At 40.3% G+C, this 16508-nt stretch overlaps 1 protein-coding gene across 14 annotated transcripts in view; it reads left to right on the top strand.

Annotated features, from left to right (window-relative positions):
- Window positions 1–16291, top strand: part of ZBTB38 (zinc finger and BTB domain containing 38) — a 119060-nt gene extending 102769 nt beyond the window's left edge. For all 14 annotated transcript variants that reach the window (XM_011357441.2, XM_023529090.1, XM_011357438.2 and 11 more), the window contains one exon: window positions 9922–16291. In XM_011357441.2, coding sequence (XP_011355743.1) covers window positions 9922–13509 — 3588 coding nt within the window. In that variant the 3' untranslated portion in view covers window positions 13510–16291. The remainder of the gene's footprint in view (window positions 1–9921) is intronic.
- The last annotated feature ends 217 nt before the right edge of the window (window positions 16292–16508 follow it).

Raw genomic sequence — 16508 nt, 5'->3', positions numbered from 1 at the left:
CAGAGCTTGTGTATCTTTGTGACTGTGGGTGTGTCAGCGTTTCTCTATGCCTTGGTCTCTCCTGTCTCCTGGGCACTTCTGCCTTGTGTTTTATCACACTTTCATTCACTTCATCATTAGTTCTTTTAGGCTCATACATGATTTATTATGTTGAGTAAAATTTTAAATAATTTCTTTATAAATGATTTTGAACATTTTCTTGTAAGCTAGAGCAGCAGTTCTCAAACATTTTGGTCCCAAAACCTTACACTCTTATAAATCATTGAGGAGCCAAAGAGCTTTTGTTTATCTGAGTTATATCTATCAATATATACCATATTCAAAATTTTAAGTGAGAATTTAAAAAACTATTATTGACTCATGAAAAATTACTATGATAAACTCAGTTGCACGATAAAATAACGTTTTTTAAAATTACTTTCTAAAGCAAAAAAAATATAGTAAGGAGTGGTATTTTACATTTTTACAGATATCTTTAGTATTTGGCTTAATAGAAAGATGGCTGGATTTTCACATCTGCTTCTGGATTCGGTTGCAATATGTTCTTTTAGTTGAAATATGTAACGGAAATCAGCCTCACAAATAGGTAGTTTGGAAAAGGGAGGATTTTTTAAAAAGCCTTTCCAGTTAATTGTGGATATTCTTTGATACCACACTAAAATTTGACAAGTGACAGTTTCTTAAAGGTTATTTGCAACATGGAGTCTGAAACCATATCAATGAACTTTCAGTACCACATTACATTTAAATCCACTGGTCTCTCAGTCACGTGTCATTTTTTTGCAGCAGTGAGCATCGGTCATTTAGAAAATACTGGTTCATGAGTGATGCATATCTTCCAAATTATTACCAAATCTTCCAAATCAATATCCAAACATTGTGTATCAAGACATGTCAAGCTCATATTGGTGGATATAAATTTTCAAAAAAATGAATTTTCCCTTGAAAGTCTAATTTTATTACTCACAACAAAATGGCTCCTTCTTTGAAATGACATGCTCACTTAGTTCATTTTCAAGAAAGTTTTTGTCCAGATGCCCATACATTGATAACCATTCATCTGTCAGTCATTCTTTCAAGCAAAAATGATGTTCCATGAAAAAAAATTGGCTAGTTCCACTCAACTCAAAAGAACCACCCGCGTTCTTTTCCTCAAGGTAGTCATTGTTTTTCAGTATGCATCAGAAGTATACCTCCCATTTTATCACACAGAATAGTAAAAAGACATATATTCAGGGGTCAAGATTTAATAAAATTAATAATTTTTACTCCTTTATCTGAGCGTTCCTGTCTCGATGCCTGCTAAGGTGCTAGCCGTTTCACCCGCCATTGCTTTTGCACCGTTTATGCATATGTCCACATAGGAAGAGAAAAGGCGAGTGATACCTTAGTGTTATGGAAATAGCTTTTACCTCATGAACCTACTGAAAGGGTCTTGAGAGACCCAGAGGTCCATGAAGCACTTTGAGAACCACCAATTAGAAGAAAACTAGAAAAAAAAATGGACAGTAATTAATTTTTATTTTCCTAGTAATTTTACTCTTTATAGAGTAGACTTTGGCTTCATCTAGGTGTAACTTTTAAAGCTTTCAATCGAGACTCTTTCTAAGTACAGTATATAACTTATATGGAAAGCCATTTGCTGCTCAGAGTCTGAGGAACCAGCCCTCTCTGCTGTCAACATCCTTCACAATGCATTGTCCCCTACATGTGCGGAGGGTACAAAGATGAGATAGATTGTCCCTGCAGTCAAGGAGCTAATAGGGAAAGATGTAAACGTGAACAAATGTATCATACTACATGCTGCAGTAAAGGTAGGAACCCAAAACTAGAAATTTCAGAGGAGGAAGGCTATCAGATGGGATTTCACCTGAGATCAATATAAGGAATTACCAGGCAGGGGAGCAAGGGGCTAGGATAGAAGAAAAACCCAAGAGGACATGTAGTTTTTCTCCTAAAGCTTTATATAGATGGAATGTAGAAATTTTCCAAGGTTATGAGAAAAGGCTCCCATGGCTGGGTGTGTGTGTGTGCTGTGTGTGTGATGAGTATATTGATACGGGGGTAGGGAGACTAGGCTAGAGAAGAGGCCTTCTGATACACTCCTGTACTATCTGTTTTACCATAATTATAGATTTCTTTCATTTTTTAAAGCAAATTAATTCTTAAAGCAGGTGAAGGAAAGTCATTTTAATCATCAAAGTATCTTAAGTGCCCATCTTTTCAATATATGGATGTGTATTTATTGTATAAGTTTGGAGTATGGCAAAGACAAAAGCAGTAGCAGACTTCAAATATACTAATTACCTAAAATACCCCAGTAGTATTTATATAAAGTACACTTATAAAGTATGTTTATCATATATTTAAAAAATTATTTAAAGTATTTTACATATTTATAAAGTATACCTTATGAAAATATGTGCATGGGTACTTATAACATGGAATTTCATATTTCATATGGTATTTATCTTTCTCTGTCTGACTTAAATATCTTTTAGGTCAAGGCAGTATCTTCTTCCATCCCTTTCCTTTTAGTCTGTGTGTGTCTTTTAATCTGAAGTGAGTCTCTTGGAAGCAGCGTGTATGTAGGGGTCTCATTTTCTTATCCTTTCAGCCGCTCTTTCTTTTAGTTGGAGCACTTAATTCTTTTCCATTTGAGGTACTTGTTGATAGGAATGTAGTTGTTACCATTCTTTATTCCTGTTTTTGATACATGTTGTTTCTTCTTAAAGAAGTCCCTCCAACATTTCCTGTAATACTGGCTTGGTGGTGATAAATTCCTTTAGCTTATTTTTGTCTGGGAAGCTCTTATCTGTCCTTCAACTCTAAATGATAGCTTTGCTGGATAAAGTATTCTTGGTTGTAGATGCTGGGTCTTCATCACGTCGAATATTTTGTGGCCAGCTCTTCTGTCCCGCATAGTTTCTTTTGAGAAATCAGTTGCCAGTCTTATGGGTGCTCCCTTGTAGGTAACTATCTGCTTTTCTCGTGCTGCTTTTAAGATTCTCTCTTTGTATTTAACCTTTGGCATTTTAATTATGACGTGTCTTGGTGTGGGCCTCTTTGGGTTCCTGGATTTGGGGACCCTCTAAGCACCTTGGGGTTTTATGTTTATTTCCTTCACCAGGTTACGGAAGTTTTCCATCATTATTTCTTCAAATAGCTATTCAACATCTTGTTTTCTTTCTGGTACCCCAATGACCTGGGTATTTTAACCTTTAATAGTGTCCCATAGGCTCCTTAAATTATTATTATAGTCTTGGCTTCTTTTTTCTTGCTGTTCTCATTGAGTGTCCTTGGCTTTCCCATCCTCTGTACAGGTCATTTGATCCTCTTCTTTATACACTTTGTTTTTTCCATTTAATATACTTCTCATTTCGGATAATGTGTTCTTCATTTCAGACTGGTTCCCTTTTATAATTTCCATTTTTATGTTTTTTTAGCTCTGTGTTGAAGTTCTCACTGAATTTATCTTCATTTTCCATAAGTTCATTCAGCATCTTTATAACCAGTGTTTTGAACTCTGCATCTGTTAGATTGCTTGACTCCATTGTTTCTGGATCTCTGTTCTCTCTTATGGTTTTGCTTCTTTGTCTTCCCATTTTGGCTGCTTTTCTGTGTCTGTTTCTATGAACTAAGCAAAGCTCCTAAGTCTTATTAGTGTGGCTTTGTGTAGTAGGTGTCCAGTGGCACAGTTCTGAGAGGGGTTCAGCTGCAGGCCAAATTTAGCCCCAGCCTGTACCCCTCCCGGGCCACCTGTTAAGATTCAGCAAGCAATCCACAAATGCTGTGCTTACAGTTGCCTCAAAAGGCCACACCAGAAACCGAGGCCAGCTGCCTCCAGTGTGAGTCTAGGTGCTGCTCAGCAAGGAGCACCTGACTCGCCAAGGATGTGTATATGGCTTGGGTGGGGCTACGAGTTGGGAGAGGTGGGGTTTCAGGGAATCTTCTGGGCTGCGCGACCTCTGTTATCCAATTTGATGACGTCTCCGCTGTGGAGGCGCCGAGTCCATGCACTGGGAAGGGGGAGGGCTCAACAGAGGAACAATAGATACCGCCAGCACTTCTGCACGCAGGTGGGGGAGGGGGGTGCCTCATCACCACCCTCACTCCGACAACTCAGTGTCCCCTTGTAAGTCCCTGCACAGCCGAACTGGCACTGTTGCTCAGAGCGAGCAGGTCCGTCACCCATGAAAGTCTGCTTGCAGACAGGGTTCCTTTAAGAGGCATCTGCAGCTGCCGCTGCCTCCATCCCACTCAGCCTCTCAGGACCAGGCAGCCCCACATCCTCTCCCCGTCCTACCTTCTGCCGGTGCAGGGTGATTTCTTATTTCTCTCCCTAGTTGTAGGGCTTGTTCATCTAGATCCCGGGTGACTTTCCTTGCTGTTTACTCCTTGTTTCCATCACAACTTTGATTTGGTCGCCAGAGGGATGAACAGAGAGCCTCTATCATCTATGCCTTTTTTCCCCCTGCCCCCAGTTTTTGCGTTTATAACAATTTTTGGTTAGCCTTTTTCATGCTTATTTATTCCATCACAGTAGTACTACGGACAATAGTGAATTTATTGCATGAAACTTGCCTTTTAAAAAACATTGTAGAAGTTATATATAAATTAAATCTCATCTTCTTTCCAAGTTATATTTCCTTTTCTGAAGTCTGTTGTGAGCTTTCCATTGGCAGGAACTCCTACGACTTCTGTTTTAAGTTATTCTCTCTGAAAAAATGTAGCGGAGGAGGTCACTCTAACATTTTTAAGTCAAAGAATGCTATTTTTGGTGAGAATGACTGCCTCCCCCACCACGAGTTCTTTTGTAACTTAATTTTAATTTTGGGAATATCCTTAAAGTATGTCTGATAAGATCTGTGGGTTATTTTTTTACTTAATGTTCTTATCAGTTACACAAACCAAACTGGCTATCGGGGCCAGGCTGGTCACGTTACTAAGAGAAGCCACTTGGCGTTACGTGCTTGGGTAGACAGTGTGTATGTGAAGGTGACTGTAATGAGGGCACACAGCTCCTAGGCCCCAGTTCTTCTTGCCAGGCAGGTGACAACCCCAGTGTTGTCCAGTTTTCCTATCTTTCAAGAAAAGGTGTATTGATTTTGGTGTTAAATTTAAAAATTTTTCAATATCAACTCAGTTTTTTTAAAAACATGGTTCCAGAAACTATGTAGGTCAAACAAAATGAATGGGTACTACATCTGCCCGTGACCTACAGTTGGTCCCCTCTGGCCTTCAGACTGATTTCTTTTTTGCACTTTGGACAAGGAGAATATGACTTTTACCTGGAGCACCTTTTGAAATCATCAGATAACTATGGTGGAGACTCTACGACAAAACTAGGTAGTTTAGGTAAAGGGCATTGTTAAAATTGGAAAGTTGGGTGCTAGAGTCTGAAAGATTTTAAATTCTTTTAAATCTTATTCCCCCAGCTACACAACAGGCCTTGAGGAGCAGAATTTTCATTTCTCTTAAGGCACCTGGTTTTAGTATCAGCCCCCAGGCTTGATTCTGGCTAGTTAATAAAAACTACCTGAAGAGCCCCTGAGAAAAGATGCGAAGATGACTTTTCACTGTGTACTCACTGTGCCTTTTGAATTTTGTATCATACAAATGTATTACTTATTCACTAAATAAGTTAAAGTATAGAAATACATATGGATTCCAAGATCTCACCCCAACCATTCTAAATCAGAATCTCTATGGGAACAGGAAAGGAGGAATTTATAAATCTATACTATTTAAAAGCTTCCTGGGTGATTTTAATACATAGCTAGGTTTAGGAACTACTGTCCCAAAGCATATAGTAGGTATTTAGTAAACATCTGTTCAAAAGAGGAATGAACTCTTGTCTTCCTGTGGCATTTAACCTGATGCCTTGTACTTAACAGTTGATTAGTAAATATTAGTGGAGAGAATTAAAATAAATTTTGAGTTCAAATACAACCCCACCATCCCACTTTCTTGGTAACCAGTCTCTTCCTCCCTGAGCTTTCACTCGGGGGTAGATGGGCAACTTCTCACCTGGACCACCAGGATGGCCTAACTAGCTGGTCTCCTGCAACCAGCTTGCCTCCCTCTGATCCTTTGAGCATGCTGCAGCCTGAGTGATTTTTTTTTTTTCTTAATTCAAATCTATTTTTTTTTTCTTAATTCAAATCCCTTTCAATGTTGCCTATTACCTGCAGTATAAAATTTACTGTGGCAAGTTCTTTAGCAGCAGCAGCCATGGACCGATGTTGGTCTGTGGCCTTTTAGGAGCCAGGCTGCACAGCAGGAAGTGAGCAGCTAGTGAGTGAAGCTTTATCTGTATTTGCAGCCGCTCCCCAGCACTAGCATCACCACCTCAGCTCCACTTCAGATCATTAGGTATTAGATTCTCATAGGAGCACCGGTCCCTGGTGCCAAAAAGGTGGGGGACCGCTGCTTTAGAGACCTTTATGATTGACCCTTCCTTTCCTAGCCCATCTCATTCAACAGATAGGTGCTGAGGCCTGCCGTGTGCCTACACTGCTGAGGACACTGAGGACAGCAGTGCCCACATCCTCTCCTGACCTCACATAGACCCTCTCGTCAGTTCCTGAGTACAGTGTACTCTTTTATCATTTTTTGTTTCTTTTGCCCTTCTGCTAGAATTCCCTTCCCACACCCCTCTTTTATTTATTCTTTGAGGCCAAGCCTTCCAGGGCCCCTATAAATAATAAATTATGACCTCATCTTCTGACACTTTGTACATACCTTTAGTATAAGGTCTACTATCATGGATTCCAATTATTAGTTGACAGTTCTTTCTCTCCCTAGACTCAGCTCCTTGAGGGCAGAGATTTGCCTTATTCTCCCCAGTACCTCCAGCTGTGAGCACTGTGTCTGACCGTGTTAGGCATTAAAATATTTGCTGGATAAAATTGATACCAGAATGAAGGGTTTTTTTGTGTGTGCCAAGAAGGCAAAGCAGGGTGCTACTTAGTAACTATGATTTGTTGTTACTAAGGCTTTCTGCCACACAATGGTAGATGGTCCATTGAAAGATGTCTTACTTGGATTTTCCACAGTTGTGAGGATGTTTTAATGACATATATATAATGGTACTTTTTGTTATATATCTTATTCTAACTGTAAATGAGACTAAGCTATTCGGTGTTAACAGTTGGCCTTCAGCTAACCATTCTAACTAAACAGTCTAAGAAAGGAATCAGAAAATCCCACAGAAGTGAGCGGGGCTTATAATTTGACACCCTGTAGCGTATTTATATTAGCTCGATGTGAAATACTGTATTCCCCAAATGGAGCCTAGTAGGAGATTCAAAGTGCTATGAAATGGAGCCTAGTGGGAGGTTCAGAGTACTGTGGGGTGTTTTGCAAGAAGCAGTAATTTTGAGGTGGAAGGACAAAATCGATGACGTCAGCATATCACTAAGCCAAGTTGGAAGCCACCAAATTGAATCACATAGCATGTGTTTTGTCAGATCTGAGACTATCTATTCAGGCTGGATAAGGAATTGAAATAATGTGTGGCCTTTAGAGAGAACAAACAGAATAAGAATATATGAGTCAGGAGAGAAAGTGAATCCTGTAGGGGTCCAGAACAGAGAGACCACAAGGAAGGCAAAAGAAACATCAGCAAAGTATGTATGTCATTATATTTTGTCACCTATAACCCAGTGAAGGACAGACTCCTGTGATCTATTCAGGGGTGACCCTCTTTCCCTTCAGGGTCACAGAGGAAGCCATAAAAATTCCATTTTATTTCATTTCATTTTTACTTAGAGATTTGATCCCAAGACTTCTAGAAAAGATTCACGGAAGATCATAATTAGAGGCAGGGTAAACAAGAATAGAAAAACTAGCATTAAAGGCAGTGAGACGACAGTCGCATCGGAAACTCAGGCTTAGAATATCTACAACGATCGATGGTAAAAGTTAGTTCGAAGCTTCCTTGTCTCGAGAATTAAAAGAGAAACATGGTAAGTACATTGTTCTCATTATCTGAATTGAAGAATTTGTTAATAGAAATGTACTCTTTCCTATGGCTAAATGAGATAAAAGAAAGGGACCCTTGTATAAAGGACACTGAGTAACATAATGGGCACAGTTGATAATAGCTTTACAAAAAGGTAAAAAGAGATTCTTTATGTGGCCATCTGGTTTTTCCAACTAAATAAATGCTGTGAGCTAAATATTATATTCCAATGCTATGAAGACATTGCCACTGGGAGTTAAAGAAATATCATCAAGCTACACGGCTTTCTGGATGTCAATTCATGAGAGATGAAGGGACTGGATGAATAGCTGGTTAGTATGTCCTATAGATCAGAGGGGGTTCGTTTGTTTGTTTTGGTTTTAACTGCCACCGTGATGTATTACTATGCCCCGGCCGGGGGGACAAAACAACGCGGGACGAGGAGGAACCTATGGAGGATGAAGGCGAGACAGGAGACACAAAGAGACGGAGGCAAGACAGTATTCTGATCAAGCCTCAAACTTTATTTTTCAGCGGGGATATTTATACAGGACAAACAAAGGGAGGCGGGGCTAGCTGGCGGAAGACAAGCGCATTGGCTCTTGGATGGTCCGAGTAGGCGGTGCCACACGCCCATTGGGTCTAAGGGGATGGGGTGAGGGTTATTGACAGCCTAAGGGGTGTGTGCTTAGGGGGAGGAAGTGATGAAAGTTAAAGGAAGTAGGAAGTAGGAAGTAGGGCTCCGCAATGTCTGAGGCAGGCAAAACACCCAGTCCTGCAACCAAGCCTCCGCGGCCCGAAGACCCGCGGCTCCCCACATTACTATATAGTGGAAATTAGTTTAGTGAGTTACTTTTACCCTTTTTTTAATATGAAAGATAATAGAACAGAACAGAATACATCATATGCAATAAGGGTTAAGTTTTAATTTCATTTGTGTCTTAAGTCACTAGTGTACCATGTATCTATTGTAGGTAAGTACAAAAGGCACTGCTTTTGACTATCCCTCATGAGACTATTTGTTGGTAGGCTCTGGTCATTCCAGACTCATTATAGAACATATATAGAGAATACCAAGAACCAGCTTTGGGAGAAACAGAGATAGGATCCTCAGACCAGAACAAGAGCAACTGTGCCTTTCAATAGTGCTGATTTAGGAACCTGTGACTAAACTCAGTATTATAGACTCAGAAACATACTTTCCTAATTTCTTTTTTGGTTTGCCTTCAGTACCTCACAGAGTTCTTTTTGAAAACTCTCGTCTGCTTTGGCTGCAATGAAAGGGAAATCAGAGAAAGGATGGGATGGATCCCCGCAAGGGCCAGTGGCACAGAGGGCAGGGTGGCCCTGGTGGTCAGACTCACTCATACAGACTGAGACTTTCCATTGAGAGACCTTTTAGAGCCACGAATTTGGAATGGCTCCTCTAGATCTTGCTTCTTCCCCGAGCAGGCAGTACCTTTATATACATAGGTACTGCTCATTAGGGAAAACTTAAAAATAAAATCATTTTCCTGGTTCATGAATTATGTGTGGATCAGCTCACCAGGGCTATCTTTGAAAATAGATAGGAAGCTTGTGGCAGGACTATGGCATTGCCCAACTCTGGGAGTTGAATGCAACAGCTTTAAGTGACGATGAGACCCTTAACACTTGTGAAAAGAAAAACCCTCCTCCCCCCAAATTTGGACATGTATATATAGCTACAACTTTGGAGAAAGAGTTCTGGGAGGATTTCCAACTATAACAATTCTTAGCAGTGGTATGAGAAACAGGCCGAGGCAAGATAAAGATTTAGCTTCTCTTGTCGACTCCAAGTCTTGGAAACAAGAGAACGAGATAAAAACCTGTATTTTCATACAAAAAAAATTTTTTTCAAAGGGATTGAAAATAATGTAGAAATAGAGAAGCTACTCGTGGAATGGTCTCTGACCATTTCTTTCCTCTTGTTTCAGATGACAGTCATGTCCCTTTCCAGGGACCTCAAGGACGACTTTCACAGTGACACAGTGCTCTCCATCTTAAATGAGCAGCGCATTCGCGGCATCTTATGTGATGTCACTATCATTGTGGAAGACACCAAATTTAAAGCCCACAGCAATGTCCTGGCTGCTTCAAGCCTTTATTTCAAAAATATCTTTTGGAGCCATACGATCTGCATTTCCAGCCATGTCCTGGAGCTGGATGATCTCAAAGCCGAAGTGTTTACAGAAATCCTTAATTATATCTACAGCTCCACAGTCGTCGTCAAGAGACAGGAAACAGTCACTGATCTTGCAGCTGCAGGAAAAAAGCTGGGAATATCTTTCTTGGAAGATCTTACCGATCGCAACTTCTCAAATTCTCCAGGCCCCTATGTATTCTGCATTACCGAAAAGGGAGTAGTTAAAGAAGAAAAAAATGAAAAAAGGCATGAAGAACCAGCCATCACTAATGGGCCAAGGATCACAAATGCATTTTCTATCATTGAAACAGAAAATAGTAATAACATGTTTTCTCCACTGGACTTGAGGGCAAGTTTCAAAAAGGTCTCTGACTCCATGAGAACCGCTAGCCTTTGCCTAGAGAGGACTGATGTCTGTCACGAGGCAGAGCCTGTCCGTACCCTGGCGGAGCACTCATATGCCGTTTCTTCCGTGACCGAGGCTTACCGAAGTCAGCCTGTGTGTGAACGTGCTAGCAGTTCACCTGGTAAAACAGGTAAAGAAAATGGTGAAGCTCTTGCAGGAAAACCGAAAACATGTCGAAAGCCAAAGACACTATCCATACCCCAGGATTCTGATTCAGCCGCTGAAAAGATACCACCCCCTTCTGTAACCAACATAGAGGTTAATCAAGAAAGAAGTCCACAGCCAGCTGCAGTTCTTTCCGGTTCAAAATCTCCCAACAATGAAAGAGATGTCGCTCTTTCCAGGGAAGATGAAAATAAATCCTCTGATGTTCCTGGGCCGCCAGAAGCGGAGGTTCCCCCTCTCGTTTACAATTGTAGCTCTTGCTCCAAATCCTTCGACAGTAGCACTTTGCTGAGTGCCCACATGCAGCTTCACAAGCCGACCCAGGAGCCTTTGGTGTGCAAGTACTGCAACAAACAGTTCAGCACCCTGAACAGGTTGGATCGGCACGAACAGATCTGCATGAGGTCAAGCCACGTGCCCATTCCGGGAGGAAATCAACGCTTTTTAGAAAACTATCCTACCATTGGACAAAACGGAGGTTCCTTCGCAGGTCCAGAATCTTTATTATCTGAGAACAGGATTGGTGAGTTTTCCAGTGCCGGAAGTACCTTGCCCGAAATGGACCACATGGTTAAATTTGTCAATGGGCAGATGCTCTACAGCTGCGCTGTCTGCAAACGCAGTTATGTGACTTTATCCAGTCTCCGAAGACATGCAAATGTTCATTCGTGGAGAAGAACATATCCTTGCCATTACTGCAACAAAGTATTTGCGTTGGCTGAGTACAGGACAAGGCATGAAGTTTGGCATACGGGAGAAAGGCGATATCAGTGCATTTTCTGCCTTGAAACTTTTATGACCTACTATATACTCAAAAACCATCAGAAGTCTTTCCATGCCATAGATCATAGACTTTCCATCAGTAAAAAAACAGCAAATGGAGGCTTAAAGCCTAGTGTCTATCCATATAAACTTTATAGGCTACTGCCGATGAAATGCAAGAGGGCTCCTTATAAGAGCTACCGAAATACTTCCTATGAAAATGCTCGAGAAAGCAGTCAGATGAATGAATCTGTGCCCGGTCCCTATGTTATTCAGAATCCACACAGCTCTGAGTTACCTACGCTAAATTTCCAAGACAGTGTGAACACCTTGACCAACAGTCCGGCCATCCCGTTGGGAACATCCACATGTCAGGATGGACCCATTTCTGCCAATATTCAAAATGCAGAAGGGGCCAGATGGGGGGAGGAGACACTAAAAGTTGATCTTGACAATAACTTTTATTCAACTGAGGTGTCAGTTTCTTCCACTGAAAACGCTGTCAGTTCTGACCTCCCAGCCGGGGACGTTCCTGCTTTGTCTATGAGTAATGGCAGTGAGAACTCAGCTTCTGTCATAAGCTACAGTGGCTCAGCTCCCTCGGTCATTGTGCACAGTAGCCAGTTTTCATCGGTGATTATGCACAGCAACACTGTTGCTGCCATGGCCAACAACAACCACAGGGCCCCTTCAGACCTGACTGTCAGTCCATCCATGAAAGATGACAGCAAACCCGAACCAGACAAAGTTGGAAGAATTGTCAGCAGACCCAAAAGCATTAAGGAGAAAAAGAAAACCATCTCATGTAACAGGGGAGAAATACCAGAGGAGTCGAAATACGTTGCTGATCCTGGAGGGTCGTTGAGCAAAACCACAAATGTCATTAAAGAAACCAGTAAAATCGAAACCTACATTGCAAAGCCTGCTCTCCCTGGAACTTCCACAAATAGCAGTGTCGCGCCCCTTTGCCAAATAACAGTCAAAATTGGGAACGAAGCCATTGTGAAAAGGCATATCCTAGGATCTAAATTGTTCTATAAAAGAGGGAGAAGACCCAAGTATCAAATGCAGGAGGAGCCTTTGCCACAAGAGAGTGACCCGGAAACCAACAGAGACAGCCCACTCGGGCTTTGCCAGTCCGAGTGCGTGGAGATGAGCGAAATGTTTGATGATGCAAGTGACCAGGATTCCACCGACAAACCATGGCGCCCTTACTACAACTACAAACCCAAAAAGAAATCCAGACAGTTGAGAAAAATGAGGAAAGTCAACTGGAGGAAAGAGCATGAAAACAGGAGCCCCAGCAATAAGTATAAATACCCAGCAGAACTGGACTGTGCCGTGGGGAAGGCTCCTCAGGAGAAGGCCTTTGAAGAAGAAGAAAATAAAGAGATGCCCAAGTTGCAGTGTGAACTCTGCGACGGAGACAAGGCCTCGGGGGCTGGAAACCAAGGAAGGCCCCACCGGCATCTCACTGCCAGGCCTTATGCCTGTGAGCTCTGCGCCAAGCAGTTCCAGAGCCCTTCCACACTCAAGATGCACATGAGGTGTCATACTGGAGAGAAGCCGTATCAGTGCAAGACCTGTGGACGGTGCTTTTCGGTGCAGGGGAACTTACAGAAACACGAACGCATCCACCTGGGTGTGAAAGAGTTCATCTGTCAGTATTGCAACAAGGCATTCACTCTGAATGAGACCCTCAAAATCCACGAAAGAATCCACACTGGTGAAAAGCGTTACCACTGTCAGTTCTGCTTTCAGAGTTTTTTGTATCTTTCCACAAAAAGGAATCATGAGCAGAGGCATATTCGAGAGCATAACGGGAAGGGCTACGCCTGTTTCCAGTGCCCCAAAATTTGCAAAACAGCTGCCGCCCTTGGAATGCACCAGAAGAAACACTTATTCAAAAGCCCAAGTCAGCAGGAGAAAATAGAAGGTGATATGTGCCACGAAAACTCACATCTGCTGGAGAATCCACATTTCCTGGATTCAGAAAACAACGACCAAAAGGATAATGTACAAACCATTGTTGAAAATGTCCTTTGAGTGGCGATACTTAGAAAAAAATCTTCAAAAAGATAAGTTGATGGGTTTGTTTTTTTTTTAATTTTTTTTTTTTAGTTAGCCATTTTGTTTTTGTTTTTGTTTTTGTTTTTTTAAGTTTAGTCGTGTTTTGTTCATGTAACAGTCATGAAGGAGTGAAATGTAAAAAAGAAAATCTCATTTGTGAAAATTCCAGAAAAAGGATCCTAATGTCTACTTTGGGTTTTAGCATTACCTTATTGCAAAGTGCACAAAAAACAAAATAGCTGACTCCGCCAATTTCCCAAGTATCTTGTGAAAGTTTATGAAGTTCTTAGCTGTGGTATTTCTGCCAGTGGAAAAAAAAATTTTAATTTTAGGCTAATTCAAAACTTTGTGATAAGTGCTAATAGGAACTGGCTGCTGAACTGTCTTTAGTCACTGGAGAAAATAAGGGTCAGACATCATGAAAATGTCACCTTCATAAGTAAGTTAAAAGGTAAACGAGCTATGACGGCACTATTAAAAAGTGTTTAAATTTAACGGATATATATGAAATACTTAATAATATAGCTAAAAATATGTGTGATATGAGTAACCTAAGTAGGACATTCATACATTAGAACTATTCTGCAACACAAATCTTGTAAAATACATATATAAATCACTATAACGTCTAACTGTCCATGTCCCCTGTAGAGAATTATAATAATGAGCAATAGATCTGCAAATAATGAGGACTGATATAAAAATCAGTAGAGAGCATTTTGAATATGACTCAAGAGCATGTATATACTTTTAGATGGAATGCTGTTCTCTTAAAGTTATGGCTGAACTGTTACTAGAACTGGTCTTATTCAAGTCACAGAAAACATAGGTCATAGCCTTATCTATGGGGGAAAGCCTTCCCAGATTTTACCTGTGATTACTTGTGCTATGTATTACTTCGTAATGTCCTCACCTCAGAAAACGAAGAAGGGTCAAAATCTTCTGAAACTCCCTGCAGTCTTCCATCCATCACAAGGCCATAAATATGGAGGTCTGTTCCAGACAGACTTAACCAATCTCAAGGGTTCAAGTTAAAATTGACACCTCCCATTCCACTGAAGGAGTATCTAGGAAATTTAGTGCAAGGCACACATGCAGTAATGACTTTCTAGGTACTTGAAAGTGACAGCCTAATCTCTACAATGATTAGACTTCTTAGAGATTATGCAGCCCCAAGTATGTACTAGTATAAAACAAAAGGACAACAGAAACACGCACACATGCTCCACCCATTAAGGACCCGAGTGGACAAAAGGAAATGCTGACTTTCCTTGCCTCAAACAGTAGCTTTGTTTGGGGGTAGGGAGAGAGAGAATATGGAATGATAAGGTTCCATCACTCACTTATGTGACTCAGAAATATATCCCCAAGGCCTGATACCTTGTCTGCATGTTTGCAGACATCGGGCCCCCTTGCTAAAAACCCACTTCGGTGTTTTAATGTTTTTTATGCTGACCCATACCATCAATATTGCCCACAAAGCCTAATTGCCCTTTAGGATATTCCGTCATCTGGACTAGGTTCCTGGGAAGCTGGAACTCATGATTCTTAACTTTTTAAAAATGCCAGAATAGGAGGCAGAGAGAAAACATTCCTACCCTTTGATCACCGGTCTGAGCAGAATCTGGAAACCGGTATATGGGTGACCTGCGGCCGTGCATGTTCATGGGATTGGATAGATGAAAAGCCAAGGCTGTCCAAGGTTGCAAGGTTACCATTACGAAGAATTAGTCAGAGGACTCCAGCTTCTCTCTCCGAGTGTTGTCATGTCTCCATGAAGAAGACAATATGGATTTGGGTGAGCAAGAAGGAATTTAAACACCCCGAAAAGGACACGATCAAAGCTGACCTTTTTATACCGTAGTACTTTACTGTTAAGTAACCCCAATATTGTATCTGCATTTATCTTTTGTTCATCTACTTTCACTTACATACAGTATTATGTAATAGAGGAAAATGGGAAAATGCAAGCGAATTCAACTTTATTTTATACATTGTATATATATGTATACCTGCACTCTTCATTTGGGTTTTGTTAAAGAGATAGTCACAAAGGGCTTATGAAAATCATTTTTTGAATTGGTAATTAGGATATCGAATAAGCAAACCTGTGATCTACTAATTTGTTTTATCTCAATTACGATTATGAATCAAGGAGAATTACTGTGTATTTTAGTCATTTTGATTTGAAATAACTCCAAATATAAGATTATTACATGTAGTGATGTTTCCCAGCCCTTACATGTGGATATTTTTTAAGTGGACTTGTATGCTGATAATTCTAGACCAAAGTAAATATGGCAGAATATTTATACATGAAAAAATAATTTTGCAGATATTTTCTATAATTGTATTATTCGTTTAAAATGTTGACAGCTTGTGTTAGTTTCAGGGAGGGGTGTATATTTTGATAAAAAATACTTGACTTTGTAATTCTGTATATTCTATACAATTTATAGCAGAGCCGTTTTAAGACAGCCTTGTCACACTTTTTGTTAATTGTGGAAACTTTATTATGAGTGATGTTTAAGTATGCATTGAGTACATAACGACCAACTAGAATTAAAGTAAGTGTAAACAGTGAACATACTGAATGCTGTACAAGATATATTGTAATTTGCTGTTTTAGCATCTGTATTTTGGTTAGATGATATTATTAAATGCAGATGTTAAGGGTTGGAAAAGTCTAATTTTATTTTTAAAAATAATGAATATAAATTTGGTTTTGCTTGATTAAAATAGCTTGTTCCTATGTTAAGTCTCTTTTTAAATGTTTTAATGTTAATTCTTTTGTGCAGCCAAACAGCTCTTTCATCTGCGTGAGTCACAGCATTGTTTCACTTACTGTTCAACACATTTCTCTTTCCTTATTTATTTACATTCCATGGTACCTGCTTACATGCTTAGTACTCAAAAGGAATATGACATTTTTAAAAAAATGAATGAAGAACAGGAGAGATTAAAGTCATCTGGTA

This window comes from Pteropus vampyrus, unplaced genomic scaffold (genome assembly GCF_000151845.1).
Source record: "Pteropus vampyrus isolate Shadow unplaced genomic scaffold, Pvam_2.0 Scaffold35, whole genome shotgun sequence".
Lineage (NCBI taxonomy): Eukaryota > Metazoa > Chordata > Mammalia > Chiroptera > Pteropodidae > Pteropus > Pteropus vampyrus.
Note: the sequence above shows the minus strand (reverse complement) of the source record. Positions and strands in the feature narration are given on the sequence as shown.